This window comes from Vigna unguiculata, chromosome 3 (genome assembly GCF_037176805.1).
Source record: "Vigna unguiculata cultivar grain cowpea cultivar isolate G323 ecotype 2 chromosome 3, ASM3717680v1, whole genome shotgun sequence".
In the NCBI taxonomy this organism is placed as follows: Eukaryota; Viridiplantae; Streptophyta; class Magnoliopsida; order Fabales; family Fabaceae; genus Vigna; species Vigna unguiculata.
In genome coordinates, this window is record NC_140794.1 from 58,034,208 (window position 1) to 58,049,900 (window position 15,693).

At 27.3% G+C, this 15,693-nt stretch overlaps 1 protein-coding gene across 1 annotated transcript; it reads right to left on the minus strand.

Annotated features, from left to right (window-relative positions):
• Positions 1–973: 973 nt before the first annotated feature.
• On the minus strand, positions 974–4,167 carry LOC114174944 (transcription factor bHLH79). Its single transcript, XM_028059678.2, has 5 exons — positions 3,657–4,167; positions 3,512–3,577; positions 3,363–3,431; positions 2,914–2,991; positions 974–1,550 (listed from the first exon to the last, which is right to left on the minus strand). The coding sequence occupies exons 1-5, from the start codon at positions 3,984–3,986 to the stop codon at positions 1,422–1,424; spliced, it is 672 nt and encodes a 223-aa protein (XP_027915479.1). The 5' UTR covers positions 3,987–4,167; the 3' UTR covers positions 974–1,421.
• Positions 4,168–15,693: the final 11,526 nt, after the last annotated feature.

The following is a 15,693-nucleotide window of genomic DNA, read 5'->3' on the forward strand; positions in this document are numbered from 1 at the left end:
AATATTTGGTAGGATTCGGTTGTGGGACAAAATTGGTTGATCTTTCGTTTTCAATTGGAAAAGATTCATGATGTGTGGCGTTCGTATCGTCAAACAGGTTAGCATTTAGGTTTTGTGATTATGTATTTTGATTTGGGTTTTACTTCGTTTTATTTGCGAAGCAATTTCGTTCCACCAACAAACTCAATTCCCTTCCTCTTTCGATTAATCCCAATTCCTCTAGTTATAAAACCTAAATTGATTTGAATAGTCCATGTCACAGTAAATACACAGTTACACAGTCACGTTACTTACAGTGAACCACATCACTGGAAGACTGACACATATATACTATTATGTTGTTAATTTTAACAATATTAAGTAAAAGAACTTCATTATAAGATATTTTCGAAATATAGGACCAAATTAACAAAAAGTAGAACTAAATTAAGTAGAACCAAATTGAAAAAATTAAACCAAAAGCAGGACTAAACGACTATTTAAACTTTTTTTTTTCTATACACTTAGTGCTGTATTATTTTAAAATTAAGATTAATAATAAATTATTAGTATCATATGAAACTCCTCTTTAGAAGGCAAGATCACAGAATTAAAACTAAAACAAAAACTAACAATACTTTAAGTCTGCCCTTCAGTCCTTTAAATCCATAAAATCTATAAATAGGTTAAAACATAATAGAATAAGCTGAGTCTAATTTAAAACTCTCTTCCTTCACTTTTCAGAAATCCTCAAACCATATGTGGGATATATGGAAGGAAGGAACCATTAGCTTGTTACTTTTTTCTTTTATTTATATAAATATAAATTAACACCCAATGTATGATCAATTAAGATCAATTAAGACACATCTCTTTTTTTAACATTGGTTTCTCTCTTTTTTGGTTTATAAGATTTACTTTTACCTGTATAATTCCTTAAACACTTAAAAAAAAATTGTTGCGTGAAAGGTTGCAGGCTTTCCATAAAAAAATGTAACAGAAATCAAGAACATCAAATTCATTATTGTTAATGGACAATACGAAACAGAAATCTAATACATTTTATTTGGTCATATCCAATTGTTCTGATAATGACTCAATTACCAACTCGGAGTAATTTTCATATTGTCTCTCTAAGCTAAAAATATCTTGCTAATATATATGAACTGTGATACAACAAATCAGGAGAGAAGAATCCCACCCCAGCAGAGTTTTTGAACTTAAACCACAATAAAACTATTCCAAATGCCCAAGGAGATAAGATGGATTTCTTTCAATCGATATCTCACAATGAGAGAAAAAAAGCAAATGATCTAACAACATTTTGCATCAAAGGACACTAAGATGTTATTAGAGTGCTAACCAGCTATCATCTGCTGTGACTTTTTCCTTTTCAATGACCACACTGATTGATCTGTCATTCCCAATGAATCTCGCTCAAATTATGTTACTTTCTCAAAACCACCAGCTATCTGCATATGCAGCCATCCAGCTTGTGATCCTTGAGCAAATCCCCTGGCCGGTTGTGATCCAAATATTATTCCTGAAAGGTCAAATGGCTGAGTGCCAACCTGTACCACCATAACAGTTAATCAAAATCTCAGTAAAAAAATAAACAGTGATGTGTTAAATACATGTCATTGGTCTAGGTAACAATACTTTTGACTGAATAACATATTGTCCCAAGAAAATCACACTCAGTCATTCAGTGAAATCCAGACCTGTCTTAGTTCATCTTAAGTTACATGGATGGGACAAACCATATAGAATGTGTTCAGAAGAGTAAGTCTGGGTGCGTAAATAGCTCTCTTCTTGTTCTAATTGAGATTGTTTCTATGATTAAACACTCCAAAAATTTTAAAATGAAGTTTCATTAGCACGGTTTAGAGTTTACTTCATAGATTACTTTCTATGACTCGAGCGTTCTATGACTCCAAAAACTCATTTTGCATTTGGGCCAAGAACTATATTTGGACAAACAGAAAACAAAAAATTTCATTGTAGAATTAATTTGATGCCAAAAGTAGTAAATTCATTAGTGATCACATTACTTGCTTAGCAAAGTTAATTATTCTGTGACTTTTAGCTCAATAAGCGCAAACACCAGTTGAATTTTTTTGGCACAATTCATTTTGTAGTTTTTTTGACAGCAATTCATTCTCATTTTGTAGTTAATTCAATAAAAAAATATAGTTTTCTCTTAATCTTTCAAGTAACACATGTACAAGAATGTCTAAACTCTTTTAGGTGAGATAATCAATATTAATAATGAGAAGAAAAAATCTCAATGTTACAGTAGAACCCTAAGATATAACTCATCAGAAGCAGCACCAGATAAGCATGAATCCAATGAAGTTAGCAAATAGTAGAAAAATATTTAGATCTGGAGTGTAAGATTGTGAAAGCTTACAGAACTTTCACTAGAATTAGGTAACTATATTTATATACGTCACAACAGGATTCATTTGAGCTGAGGGTTCATTCATCGCGATAGTGATAATTTACATTTACATAAAACCAATCGGATGGCAATCAACCAGGTGAAAGGATTATGGGTTCATAGAATTCACAAAAATGTTTCAACTAATTTTCTTAAGCCTATGATCCTCTGGTTTTCAGTCCCAAAAAGATTTGCAATGTCTCAATAATTTACAATAACAGCCACCCTTCCAGAGATCAGACTTTCAAAATCTAAATTTCCTTATTTTCCGTTTTTCCACTACCATTTGTTCTCTCCTTATCCACGCACCAAACTTCCAGAATGTTAGCTTGCATCCATGTAAACCAAACTAATTATAAAAGTCTCCTTCCCAAACAAACACTGTTCCCTGTGTTTCACAACGCCAAATAACATACCACCACGTAATATTTTGCCTAACATTTTCTAATGGAGTGAATGGTGTTGGCATTAAAATATTAAGTCGGTAAACTTACTTCTTTTGAGGGAAAAGATTCAATAGAAGGGCTAATACTCAATCTCGAATTAACCGCCTCAAGCTTCATTGAAAGAAACTGCAAAGTCATTATGCATAGAATTAATAAATCAAATCATTCATCATAAATTAAACATGTTAAATATGTTGAATCTCATTCAAAGATCTGTTTTGAGTTAAAACTATTTTAAGGAAATTTTCCATTGGACTAAAAAAATTCATCAATGCTATATAGTGAGAAAATAAATTGCACAAATATTATACAAAAAAATAAATAAAATTTCAACTATTAAATTTAAATAAAAAAATTATGAACACAATCTTTGACAGAAGAAAAAGCAGCGGAGTTATAAAATAAAATCATTTTTCTAAAATTTAATATTGAGTGTTGTTATTAAGTTTTAAAATAAAAACATACAAAAAAAAAAAGAGAGGGATGAAGATAAACACCTCAACCTGACGCTGCAGGGACTGGATGTAGTTAATAATCTCATCCAGGACAAGCGCTTTACCGATTACCTGAACCCAAAATAATTATAATTATACATAACATAACACAAAACATAAATAAATTAAAAAAGAAAAAAAGAGTTAATTACCTTGCTGCAGCCAGGGACTAAATCTTGAAGAATTTTCATCCTCTCACTTATCTTTTCCCTTCGAGCCTGTAGCGAACAGGACGCTTGTAAATGTTGATGAATTTATGAACCACAAAATTAAAAATAAATAAATAACATGAATTACTCTTTCGGCGAGACTGTGGCTATCGGTGGCTTGGCCTCTTCTTGCTCGCACGTGTATGTAATCCAGCTTGGGTTTGGGAGTTTGAAGCGGTGACTTGTGAGCGGCGGCGACGGAAGTGGCGTCTGGTTGAGGAGGCTGCAACGCAGCGTTTTGGTGTGTCTCTGAGGGTGATGGTGAGAGCTTAACGTGTTTGTTACTGTTGGGAGAGTGATTGTGGAGAAGAAGAGAAGAGGGTCTCTTGTTGGAGGAAGGGAATTGCGAGGGCCAAATCTCGGACAAGGAAGGGTTGGCCGAAGAGAATGTGGCGTCGTTGATGAGGGGAGGTTCCATTGAGATTCATTCAATTGAACTGAGTTAGAATTGGTTTAGGGAGTGAGTGAGAAAAAGAATAGTCGAAGGTGTTGAGGTTGGTGATTTTGTTTGTTTAAATAATGGTAGAATTGAGGTGTGAAAGGTTAGTTTCTGATCTTTTCTGGTTCGACCTGGAGTGGTCTCAGTCTCCCACTGGAACAAGCACCAAAGGTGCGTACTGCGCCTACTGCGCTTCTTATCCATCTCTCTTTCTCAGTTTTATCTCTTCCCCCTCTTACCTTTTTTTATAAAGGATCATTTTTTTAAGTCTCTCACCCACAAATTATTATTTTTTAATTGTTATTAATTACTTATATTATTTGAATCAATGAAAAAACAAAGTTTATGAAATATTTTATTAAATGTTATGATTAGTGAAAATATTACTAGTGGTATGATGATGTCTTGATTGTTACGTTACCTGGGTTATCTCGAAGATTATTAACTTTGCGTTATTATACTTCTAATTATTTTTTTATAAGGAAATAAATTATCTTACTTACTGGAAAAACATTACTTGGTATCATTAGTAATGCAACTGTAAATACAAGTAGGAAATAAATAATTACAAGTCTAGTTATATAGTTATATAGTTATATTTGATTATATTAATTGGACGTAAAAAAGCTATATCTATAGAATGTTATTGTGATCGATTTATTATTTGTGGTATCAAGTAAAATAACTGATTAATAAATGTCATGTTCTAGTTTAACAAACACACATTAATATATTAAAATAAGAAAATCTGAGAAAAGTTATTGCATAGTATGACGTGTAACTGTGAAAAAATTTAGCCTAACACATGAAGGTGAGGTTTAATAATCGAAAGCGTTTTTAATAGATTATTTGAAAGCATTAAGTTATCATAAATTTCTTTGATATACATTTAAAGTATATTTGAGAATTGTTATAATTATAGATTATGAATTATATATAATTTTTAATTCTCAGTGTTTTGAGAATTTGTTCAGTTTCGATTACAAGTCCAGCAACACAGTTGGTTAATTATTGTGTTTTTGAGATATTGTTTGTGAAATTTTGTCACATTTTTTTTTTCTTAAAAAATGTATTGAATGGTAAAAGAATGAATGAATATTTAAAATATGTTGGATATCAACTTCTGAACAATATGAGATTATTAGGTGTATTAGAACAATCTTTTGTTGAGAAGTTGTTGTTCTTACAAACAATGCTAATGTTATGATCGCAAGTCTCATATTGTTAGGATCAACCACTGCATTTCTGATACATTATTCACTTCAAAGTTCTGTTATAGTTTTGTTTTTAAAAGTCATATGATGGAAAAAAAAAGTATTTAGACTATATTTTACCTCCATTTAATATATAATATTCCAAATCATAATAATAGTTCCAAAGCGAATTATGATTGTTTTGTTTATTATTATAATTCTTTTCCTTTAAAAAATTTTATGCATATTCTATATAATTTATTTTAAATGCTATGTATATAAATTTTTTTAAGTATAATATATATATATATATATATATATATATATATTATAACTATATATTTTAATAAAGTTACGACATGTTTTTTATTTTAATTTTGATTAAAAAAAGAAATTCCTTATTATATTTTGGAAGTGGAGAATTTAACTTTCTTCTTGATAAATTTTGAGTTCAAAATTTATAAATGAAAATTATAAAGCACACGGGAAAAATTCATTTTATTTAGGCTTAAAGGTATTATCACTAAAATAAATGAGTTTTTATTTCAGTAATTCTAACTTTTTTTTCTTTGTTTATTTTTTTATAAAATTAAATAGTATCATTTTTTTATCTTTAAATATTATATGACATAATGTGTTGAAAACAATTAAATAAACATTTTAAATAATAAATATTAATATTACAATATAGTGTCGATATATATTAAGAAAACATTAAAACCCTATAAAATAAGTATTAAAGTTAGACATTTTTGAAGAGGTATAAATTAAAAATTTTCTTACAAAAATTAAAACTAAGATTCACACACATATAAAGACTAAATAATAATATTTTCAAAGGTTTATAAGAATGAAAAAATGTCTAAGGAAAAATATTGTATTTATTTTGTTTCTTCCTTGCATCTCAATTGTGCAAGGAAAATATGGAGATAGTGAGAGAATGAGAATAAATTAAGAAAATTGAGAGACAAAATTAAGAATAACAATGGGTTACGAATAATTTCTATTCGAAATTCAATTTACAACAAAAACAATAGAAAATTTATCTGTTAAATGTCAGTTATCGGTTTTAAAAAATACTCGTAAATTTTAAAAAATACTGCTATTCATAAATACCTATGAATATTTAAAAAAATATGTTTTATAAATTTTTAAAATAAAATTTAAACAAAAATACAAAAAAAATAATTTTAATTAAACTTAATTTAATAAAATATAAATTAAAATTAACTTAATAAAATATAAATTAAATTTTAATTTTAATTTTTTTAGATAACAAATATCGTGGATACAAATAATATAATTCACACTCAACCCACATATATTAAAATAATTGTTAGCCGCTTCCTGCAAATAATAAATATATGTGGATACTAGTTAACTGTCGTAAATTTTATCCACTAGTACTCATGGACACTGATATTTTGATTATCCTTACACTAAAACGTATGGAAGTTTCGACGAAAGATAAAAAATGGAGAACAGATAAGCAGAGAATAAAATGTAAGCATTATTTTTGTTGTTGGAGAAAATCTCATATGCAAAGAGCATGCTATCTCCTTTTCCTTTTGGACTTCATTGTCCTTCATTCATTCATTCACTTGGAACCATACGAGTTAGTCTAAAGTTCCAAATTGTGCTTGCTCAATGGTAGCACACACACACCCCTAAACTTTTCATAACATAAATCACTTGCATATCAATCAATTAGATAGAAATGAATAGACCCCTCACTTGATTCTTCTTGTTATATTCATATTCCTTCTTTCTATGGTTGCCACCTAACTCAGTGTTGTCCTTGAGGGGTATAGTTGAAATATAGCAATAATCTACATGCAAACGTGGAGTTTCTACACATAAAGAAACGAAGGAAAAAAAAAACTAAAAAATAGGGTTATATTTTCCATATCATTGTATGTTATTCTTGAAAATGGATAACTTCTGTGAGTAACTTTTTTGTTTCGTATGGACGAATGAACATTTTTTTTTCATTTTTCTTATATGTATTTTGCAAAAATTTTATCTTAAAAATCTAACTATTTTTGTGCTATACGAATTCAAGATGGTCTTGGATAAATCTAACCCAAATGATTTTAAAAAGCTGAGATGATTTCGGTTGGACTCAACCAATGATATTTAGAGAATTTGAAAAAAATTTATCTCAGCTGCTTAAATAATAAATATGTTAACATTAATCATGTATTAATTAACCGAATCAAACAATAATAATCCATTTAGGTAATACAATACTAATAATGAAGGCTCATAATGCAAAGTTCCGTTGAAAATATATAAATAAGCCGACATCTAAAAGATTTAATAAACTTTTTTGTTGTAGTATTTGTTTTATTCTTCCGAACTCAAACCAAACCGTCATCCGATAATAAATAGTATAAGACATAAGAACCTTCTCGATCCTATTTTATACCAAAATCACACTATTTTCATACTCATAAAAATTAAGATCTAATTTTTTTTATTATGTATTTTATAATTTTACATTTTAATTTAAATCCTTCATATTTTTCATTTTGTTATCCTAATAAAGTTGTATCACTATTTTCACCGTAGGATTATTTTAAGAGTTATATTTTTAATGATTATTTCGATAAAAAGGTTTTATAATAATTTTATTTTAAACTTGTAACTATAATAAAAATAGTATTCATATATATATATGAAACATTTTTTAATCATGTACTTAAGTTGTAACTCACCCTTTAATCATATGATCTATAATCTAAGTATGACAATTGAATTCACATATACCACTTCCTTTAATCTAAATTGATGGAAAAATTTGCTTTAACTCTGAAGGGATATATAAAAAAATTTTGGTAAATTGTATTCCCACTGTTTTTCTTACTACAGATTTTTTTAATCTATTGAATTAGAAGCTAAATTGCTAACATAAGTTTTAAAAGGAAGATTATAAAACAAAAAATAAAAAAATAGAAGGTAAACCATGGTAAAGTAAAAGAATGATTTATTTTTGTTTCAAGGAAATGCCACACTCCTTTGAGTTAATAATGGAATAATTTGTTTTTCAAATATTTATTCAATTATTTTTTTATAAATTTGCAATAATTTTGAGATGCTTTGGAGAGAGTATTCCAAGACTGTTATAATATTTTACTATTATAAGATAGGCTTAAATACCTTTTTAGTCTTCATTTTCGTAGTGTTGGTTGCGGATGGTCCTCATTTTGACAGAATGTTTAAAATGATCCTCATTTGTACTGAATGTTTAAAATGGTCCTAATTTTCGCAATTCGTGTTTTATTTGGTCCTTTTCTGTAACGCCGTTTAAATCATTAACGAAGCATTGTACATATGTAACGGTTTGTATTAGGGTGTGTTACATGTACAGTACATATGGCTAATAAACGTTAATTTCTCAATTTAGCGGAAATTTTGCAATTAGAGAAATTTCTTCATCTTCGTCTTTCTTGAGCTTGAAAAGGAAGGGTTTTGGGATAAATAAGTGAGCTAGGATTTTGGTAAGGAATGTTTGGGCAGTTGGTGAGTTTTGACAATCTTGTTCCTCCATTCTCAATTGGTGTTGCTGCAATCTTCTCCTTCCTGCAATCCCATTATATAGGTATGTTATGATCCCAATCTTCTTCCTTTACCTCTGGTTGTAATCGTTAGAGTCAACCGTGTTGTATCACTTCGTGCATTATTGGTGATTCAACGAGAAATGGATTAACCCCGATTTGTAGCTGCGGAGAGATGACAACTTTGAGGATGTCAAAAACTCCAAAAAATATTGGTAGAAAATTTTGGGTACAATCTCTTTTTATTTTTGTGTTAATAATATATTGGTTTTAATTTTTGGTTTATTGATTTACAAAATGGTGGTTCCAATAATGTGGGCTGCAACTTTTTCAAATGGTGGTGTTGGTGAAAAGGATGTCATCATCATGACACAAATGAGGCAGATTAATGATTTGGAGAAGTCATTGAAGGTTGCTGAGAAGAGGCTGCAATTAGTAATACGGTTCACTTGTGTTGTTATTGTATTATTCGTACTGTTATTGTGTGTAATCTTTTAAAGTCCAATATGTTTTATACCATTGTTAAATGAAGAAATGAATTAGTTTGATTATGTTGATATTAGTCCCAAAATGTTCAAAATGAAATCTTAATCTAATCATTGAAGTAAGTGATATTGATCTAAGCTTGAAAAAAATTAAATTGATCTAAGTCTGGAAGAAGTTAAATTCATAATGTTAATTCATAATCATCAAAATGCACTACATCAATGTTTGACAAAAGGTGAAATTGAACGAAGTTTAAGGAAAGTCAAAATGCAGTACATCAATAATGAATTCTACATCAGAAATTCCAAATCCAAAAAGTAACTAAGACCAATGGCGGAAGAATGAAGGGACGCGGGGAGCCACGGCTCCCCCAACCATTTTTTTTAAAATTTTATTTACTATATATTTAAAAAATAATATTTATAAATTATTACTTTATTTATATTATTTTATTTTATTTTATTTTCTATATATTTTTGAAAATATATTTATATATTACTATTTTATTTATATATTATTACTTTATTTATATATTATTACTTTATTTATATATTATTATCTTATTTAAATTAATTTAGTTTGAAAAATCTTTTTTAAAATTTAAAAATCACGTTTTTTTCTTTATTATAATTTCTTATACTTTTTTATTTGGTTTCTCTCTTCTGTGCCTTCATCTCTTTCTCCCGTTTTATTTTCATTTCAATTTTTACCATCAATTCCTTATTATTTTCAAAATCAAATTGCACTACCACAAAATTGAAGAGTTAAGAAACATTTTGGACTGAACAATTTCTTCTTTTGAGTACATTCATCTTTTCCTTTTTATTTTTGAAGCAATATGTTTCTCTCTTGTACGTGGCTTTTCTACGCTCTAGGCATGTATGTGTTAGAGATCATAAAATCATGCTTTAATTGTTGATCAAACTCTTCTTTGTGTAGATAAAGCTATTTTAAGCTTTGAAATTGTGTAAGGGAAAAAGAAGATTAGGAATTACTCTAAGGTAAGGGAAGCTAATCATTTAGAAGTTATTAGTTTTCTTAAAATATTGAGTCTTGCTTTTAAGATTTAATTTGAAGTATTCATAATTTTATCTTTTTGTAAATAGGTGAGAGGTGAAAAATTTATATTAGAAAAATTATGATAAGGAGTAAAAGAATTGATTCTTTTTTCAAGAGGAAGGCTTGTGATGAAAATGAAAAAAATGCATCTACGTCATCTAAAATTGAGAAACTTCACGAGAATCCAAATATTGAAGAATTTATCAAGAATGCAAGAGTTATGTACATGTTTGGCAACAACAAAAAAGTCTGAAGTTTACTACTTGATAAATAGATTACTTTGTCTTATCATGACTCTTCCAATTTCTACAACTACAACTGAAATATCTTTTTCTGCAATGAAAATAATCAAGAACAAGTTGAGAAATAAGATGGAGGCTGAATTTTTAGCAAACACTATGATAATCTATATTGAAAGAGATATTGCAACTAGTTTCAGCTCTGATTCAATTATTGAAGATTTTAAGTCATTGAAAGAGCGTAAAGGAGCACTCTGAATAAAGGTAACTTTTGTTTTTTTTATATATTATTGTTGATGATAAACTTTATGTTACTCTTTCATATATATATTATTGTTATATTGTTTAGATTTTATTGTCATGAGTGCTTATTTCGAATAAAAAAAGTTATGTAAAGAAATTAATTTTTTTAATTAAAAAAATAATTTATATATAACACATATAATTTGGCCCCCTTAGGATTTTTGGTCAAGTTCTGCCACTGACTAAGACGTTTGTAGTTGCTATCATGGCCTCCTCCTAATCTGTAATTTCATCCTAAACTGCTGAGATGGTTCTTCTGGTGTTGGTAGTGGTTCTGCTTGACTCTCCACTTCATTCCTTGATGGTTGAGTTGTTTGAGTTTCAGCAGTTTGTGCATTCTCAACAGTTTCAGCAGTTGGTGCATTCTCAACAGTTTGGGCATCTGTGCAGTCTTAGCAGGTGTTGCAGTCTGCTCATCCACAAGCTTATCTGGACAATTGTTCTTGTTATGTCCAATCTGACAGCATATGCTACATTTTTTTCTATGACCTCTTTTGTTGATTTGTGTGTTATCTTTTCTCAACTCCCACTCTTCCAACCTTCTTTTTTTCTTAGCCCTGGTAAGATCCTCTTATGTGGTGGATGAACGTCAGGGTAGGGAGTTCTTTCCCATAAGTAGAGATGGCAAATAAACCCGTGCCCGTGGGTATCACCCGAACCCGTCCCCGTTTTGACGGGAATCCCCGCTTTGACTGGGTATGGGTATGGGTATGGATAATACCCGAAATTTTCAACTGGGGATGGGGATGGGGATGGGGATGGGGATATATATATACCCGCCCAAATACCCGTCCCCGCTTAAATTACTAAACTATTTATAATTTATTAAATAATCTAAAAAATATATATAAATAAATAATATATTTACACATAAAATATAATATAATATAATATAATATAATATAGTATATATACATATAAATAAAATATACTTTTATATATATATACACACATATACATGTAATATAATATAATATAATATAATATAATATAATATACATATAATATATATACATAATAATATAATATAATATATATAATATATACGTATAAAACAAATTAATCATTTAACTAGTGAAATCTTTTATAAACAAATTTATAACATTACAAATTTATAAAAATTTAAAAGAAATATATATATATATATATATATATATATATATATATATATATATATATATATAAAAGTATAAAATATCTACGCATATACATATAATATATACATAATAATATAATATATATTATTATATTTATATTATTATATAATATAATATAATATATACTTAAAATAAATATATATCTATAAATATATATATATATATATATATATATATATATATATATATATATATATATATATATATATAACATAAGATATCCACACATATAATATATATACATAATAATAATAATATAATATAATATATAATATAATATATATAAATAATTATATATATATATATATATATATATAAACATAAGATATCCACACATATAATATATATATACATAATAATATAATATATAATATAATATAATATAATATAATATATATATATATATATAACATATTTCTCATTCTCTTTGTTTTTTGTTATATAACATATTGGCAATTGCTTCAGTTTTAGATCCAAGGTACAAGATGGACATGTTAGAATATTATTTTTATAAATTGTATGGTAATGATTTTGATCTGAAACTTAGTAGGATTCGTCAAATGTGCTATGATTTGGTTTTGGAATATCAATCAAAAAAGAATGAAACTTCTTCTTATAGAGCTACATCATTGGAGTTGGGAAATGATGTTGATAATGATGCGAATGAATTTTTAGAGTTTATGGCAAAAAAGAAAAAATCTAGAACTACAGTTATGAAAACAGAGTTGGATTATTACTTGGAAGAAGATAATTTGCCGGTTACACAAGAATTTGATATCCTATCATGGTGGAAAACAAATGGGTTAAAGTTTCCAACCCTTCAAGCAATTGCAAGGGATGTTTTAGCTATTCCAATAACAACTGTAGCTTCTGAATCTGCTTTTAGTACTGGTGGTCAGATATTAACTTCTCACCGTAGTCGACTTCATCATATTACTATAGAGGCTTTGATGTGTACAAGAAGTTGGATATGGAACTCAAACCATCTAGGTAAGTTACTCAAATTTATTAATATTTTTTGTTAGTATTTTTTGTGAATTCTCATCTAATATTCTACATTTGGTGTTTGTAGGTGTTAAAAAATTAAAAGGAAAAGATGTTCTCATGAGTGAAAATGAATCTGATGAAGAAGGTACATTATATTCTAGTAATTAAAATTTTCAATTTCAATTATTATATCATATCTAATTTTTCATTTTTTTTCTATGTGTAGGTGGATCGAATGCAAATGAAACCACTGATCATTTGTAAAATTAATAAATATTTTGGTTATTATAAAATTTTAGTAATGTGTAATTTTTTAGCTTTTATATAATTATTTGAATTTTATTTAGTTGTTATTTGATACTTTAATTTGAGATTTATACTATTATAATATTTTTCTTAATATTTGACATCATGAAAATCAAAAAGAGTATGTTATTTTAATATTGAATATTTTGATAGTATCATGATTCCGTTGGTGTGATTTTTAAATTTTTTTTATAAAAAATATTTAATTGATATATGGAACAATAAAAAAATGGGTATGGGTATGGGTATAAGAAAATACCCGTTACCCGGTGGGGATGGGGATGGGTCAAAAGTTGTATACCCGTTGGGTTTGGGGATGGGGATGGGGATGAATTTTTATTATGGGGATGGGGATGGGATCATGATACCCGTACCCGCCCCGCCCCGTTGTCATCCCTACCCATAAGACTTCACCATTGACTGGATCCATGTGCTCAGTAGTGGGTAAATAGGTCCTGAATGACAGGCACTAATCTATGTGCAATGATAAGATTATTATTACTTACAACATTAAACAAAGATGAAGAAATTTCCCTAATTGTAAAATTTTCCTAAATTGATAAATTAACTTTAATTAGTCATATGTACATTACACATAACACACCCTAATACAAACGATGACACTTGTACAATGCTCCGTTAATGATTTAAACGGCGTTACAAAAAATAACCAAATAAAACACGAATTGCGAAAATGATGACCATTTTAAACCTTCGGGTAAAAATGAGGACCATTTTAAACATTTTGTCAAAATGAGGACCATTCGCAGCAACCACTAAAAAATAAGGACCAAAAAGGTGTTTAAACCTATAAGATACAATTCAACTTTTTATAAATTATTAAGACAGTGGAGGTGAAATTGTTTGGATAAAAAAAAAGATAATAAAAAATAAAAATATTTGAAAGTAAAATTTATTAAAATTAGTAAATGATAGGATAGATTTAATAGATTATTATTATTGTCACATTATATTATTATTTTATATTAAAAATTAATTAATTTAAAAATAAATTAATTATCTTTTCTTTGTAAATCTCTTCAACATTGAAGAGAAAGTGAAATCAGAAAAAAAAAAAAAATCGATTACCGTGAATTTTTTGTCCTGACATGTCACTTTCTATTCAAACGGTAAATTTGTTTGATTCTGTCCGTCGAATCAAACAGACCCTAACGAAAGGAACAATTTCCCTTATTCACAAGAGATGTATCTAATCTTTCCTTTTCCCAAGTATTTACATATATTTATATTTGTTCTGTGTGTCATAAATACTAACTACAGATCCTATAATCTAAGTTAAACATTTAGTTCAAAGTTAAACATTTAGTTCAAATCATATTATAAAGATCACACATATATTTCAAAATATTTAACACTTTTTTTATATATTTTCTGATCCAAATTTATTCATATGTTATATCAATCACTATATTTAAAGAATTGTCCATTTTAGAGTCTAAAATCTAATCACATGAAGTTATATTTTGAAGGTGTTTTGTAGGGTTAAAAATATTGTATTTAAACTATTTTGACTTTAACTTCAAAGTATGTGAAACTATTATATGTATTAGAATAAGTTCTCACTAAAAAAAGGAAATGAGCGTTAATTCTCACCGAAATGTTATAAGAGTTCACCTTTGAAACTACTTTTTCATTTTCTTAAAGAATTATGATTTATCTTTTGAATTTTGTTTTTATCTAGATATATAAAATCAATGTTCCAATCCTAAGTTAGTTGAAATAAGATCACTGGTCCGCTTTAAAGTTTAGAACTCTATCATGGTTTTCTTCCTTAAAAAATATGTAGAGGTTGAAAAAAAATAAAATAAAAAATAAAAAATAAAATAAAAAATAAATAAATAAATAAATAAATATATATATATATATATATATATATATATATATATATATTTAAACATGTGAAACTATATACTAAAATATTTAGCATTATTTAAATAAAATATTATATTTTAATATTGAAATAGGATCACATGTTAATTTTTTTCACTAGAGGATACTTTTATCAATTAAATTTTTTTTCTTGATATTTTTATTTATATTGAATTTTCATGCTTAATGAAATATTAAACATAATCATAAAGTAATTGGTTGGACATATGGTATATTATGATAAACATAAAAATGAATACCAACAAATTATAGTTGAAATAGAATAATTCTTAAATACATTTTTGCATTATAATTTTAATCAGATTTCTTTTAGAGTAACTATATACTTTATACCGATAATATAGTCATCATAAAAATAAAATAAAATCTTAGAATTTACGGTATGCTTGACTTTAAAAGAAAAAAAAGCTTTATAACTATTTTATCTAGATAACAATTTTGAGACTCTGAATCTAAAATAAAATTGTAGATTTCACCCGTTTTGTTCA

Excerpts from the sequence above, each read along its gene's own strand:
- LOC114174944 (XM_028059678.2), bottom strand. The coding sequence starts at position 3,986 with ATGGAACCTCCCCTCATCAACGACGCCACATTCTCTTCGGCCAACCCT. Across the intron at positions 3,432-3,511 it reads TAGTCCCTGGCTGCAGCAAG|GTAATCGGTAAAGCGCTTGT; the intron begins GTAATTAACTCT and ends TTTTGGGTTCAG. Across the intron at positions 1,551-2,913 it reads AATCTTTTCCCTCAAAAGAA|GTTGGCACTCAGCCATTTGA; the intron begins GTAAGTTTACCG and ends ATGGTGGTACAG.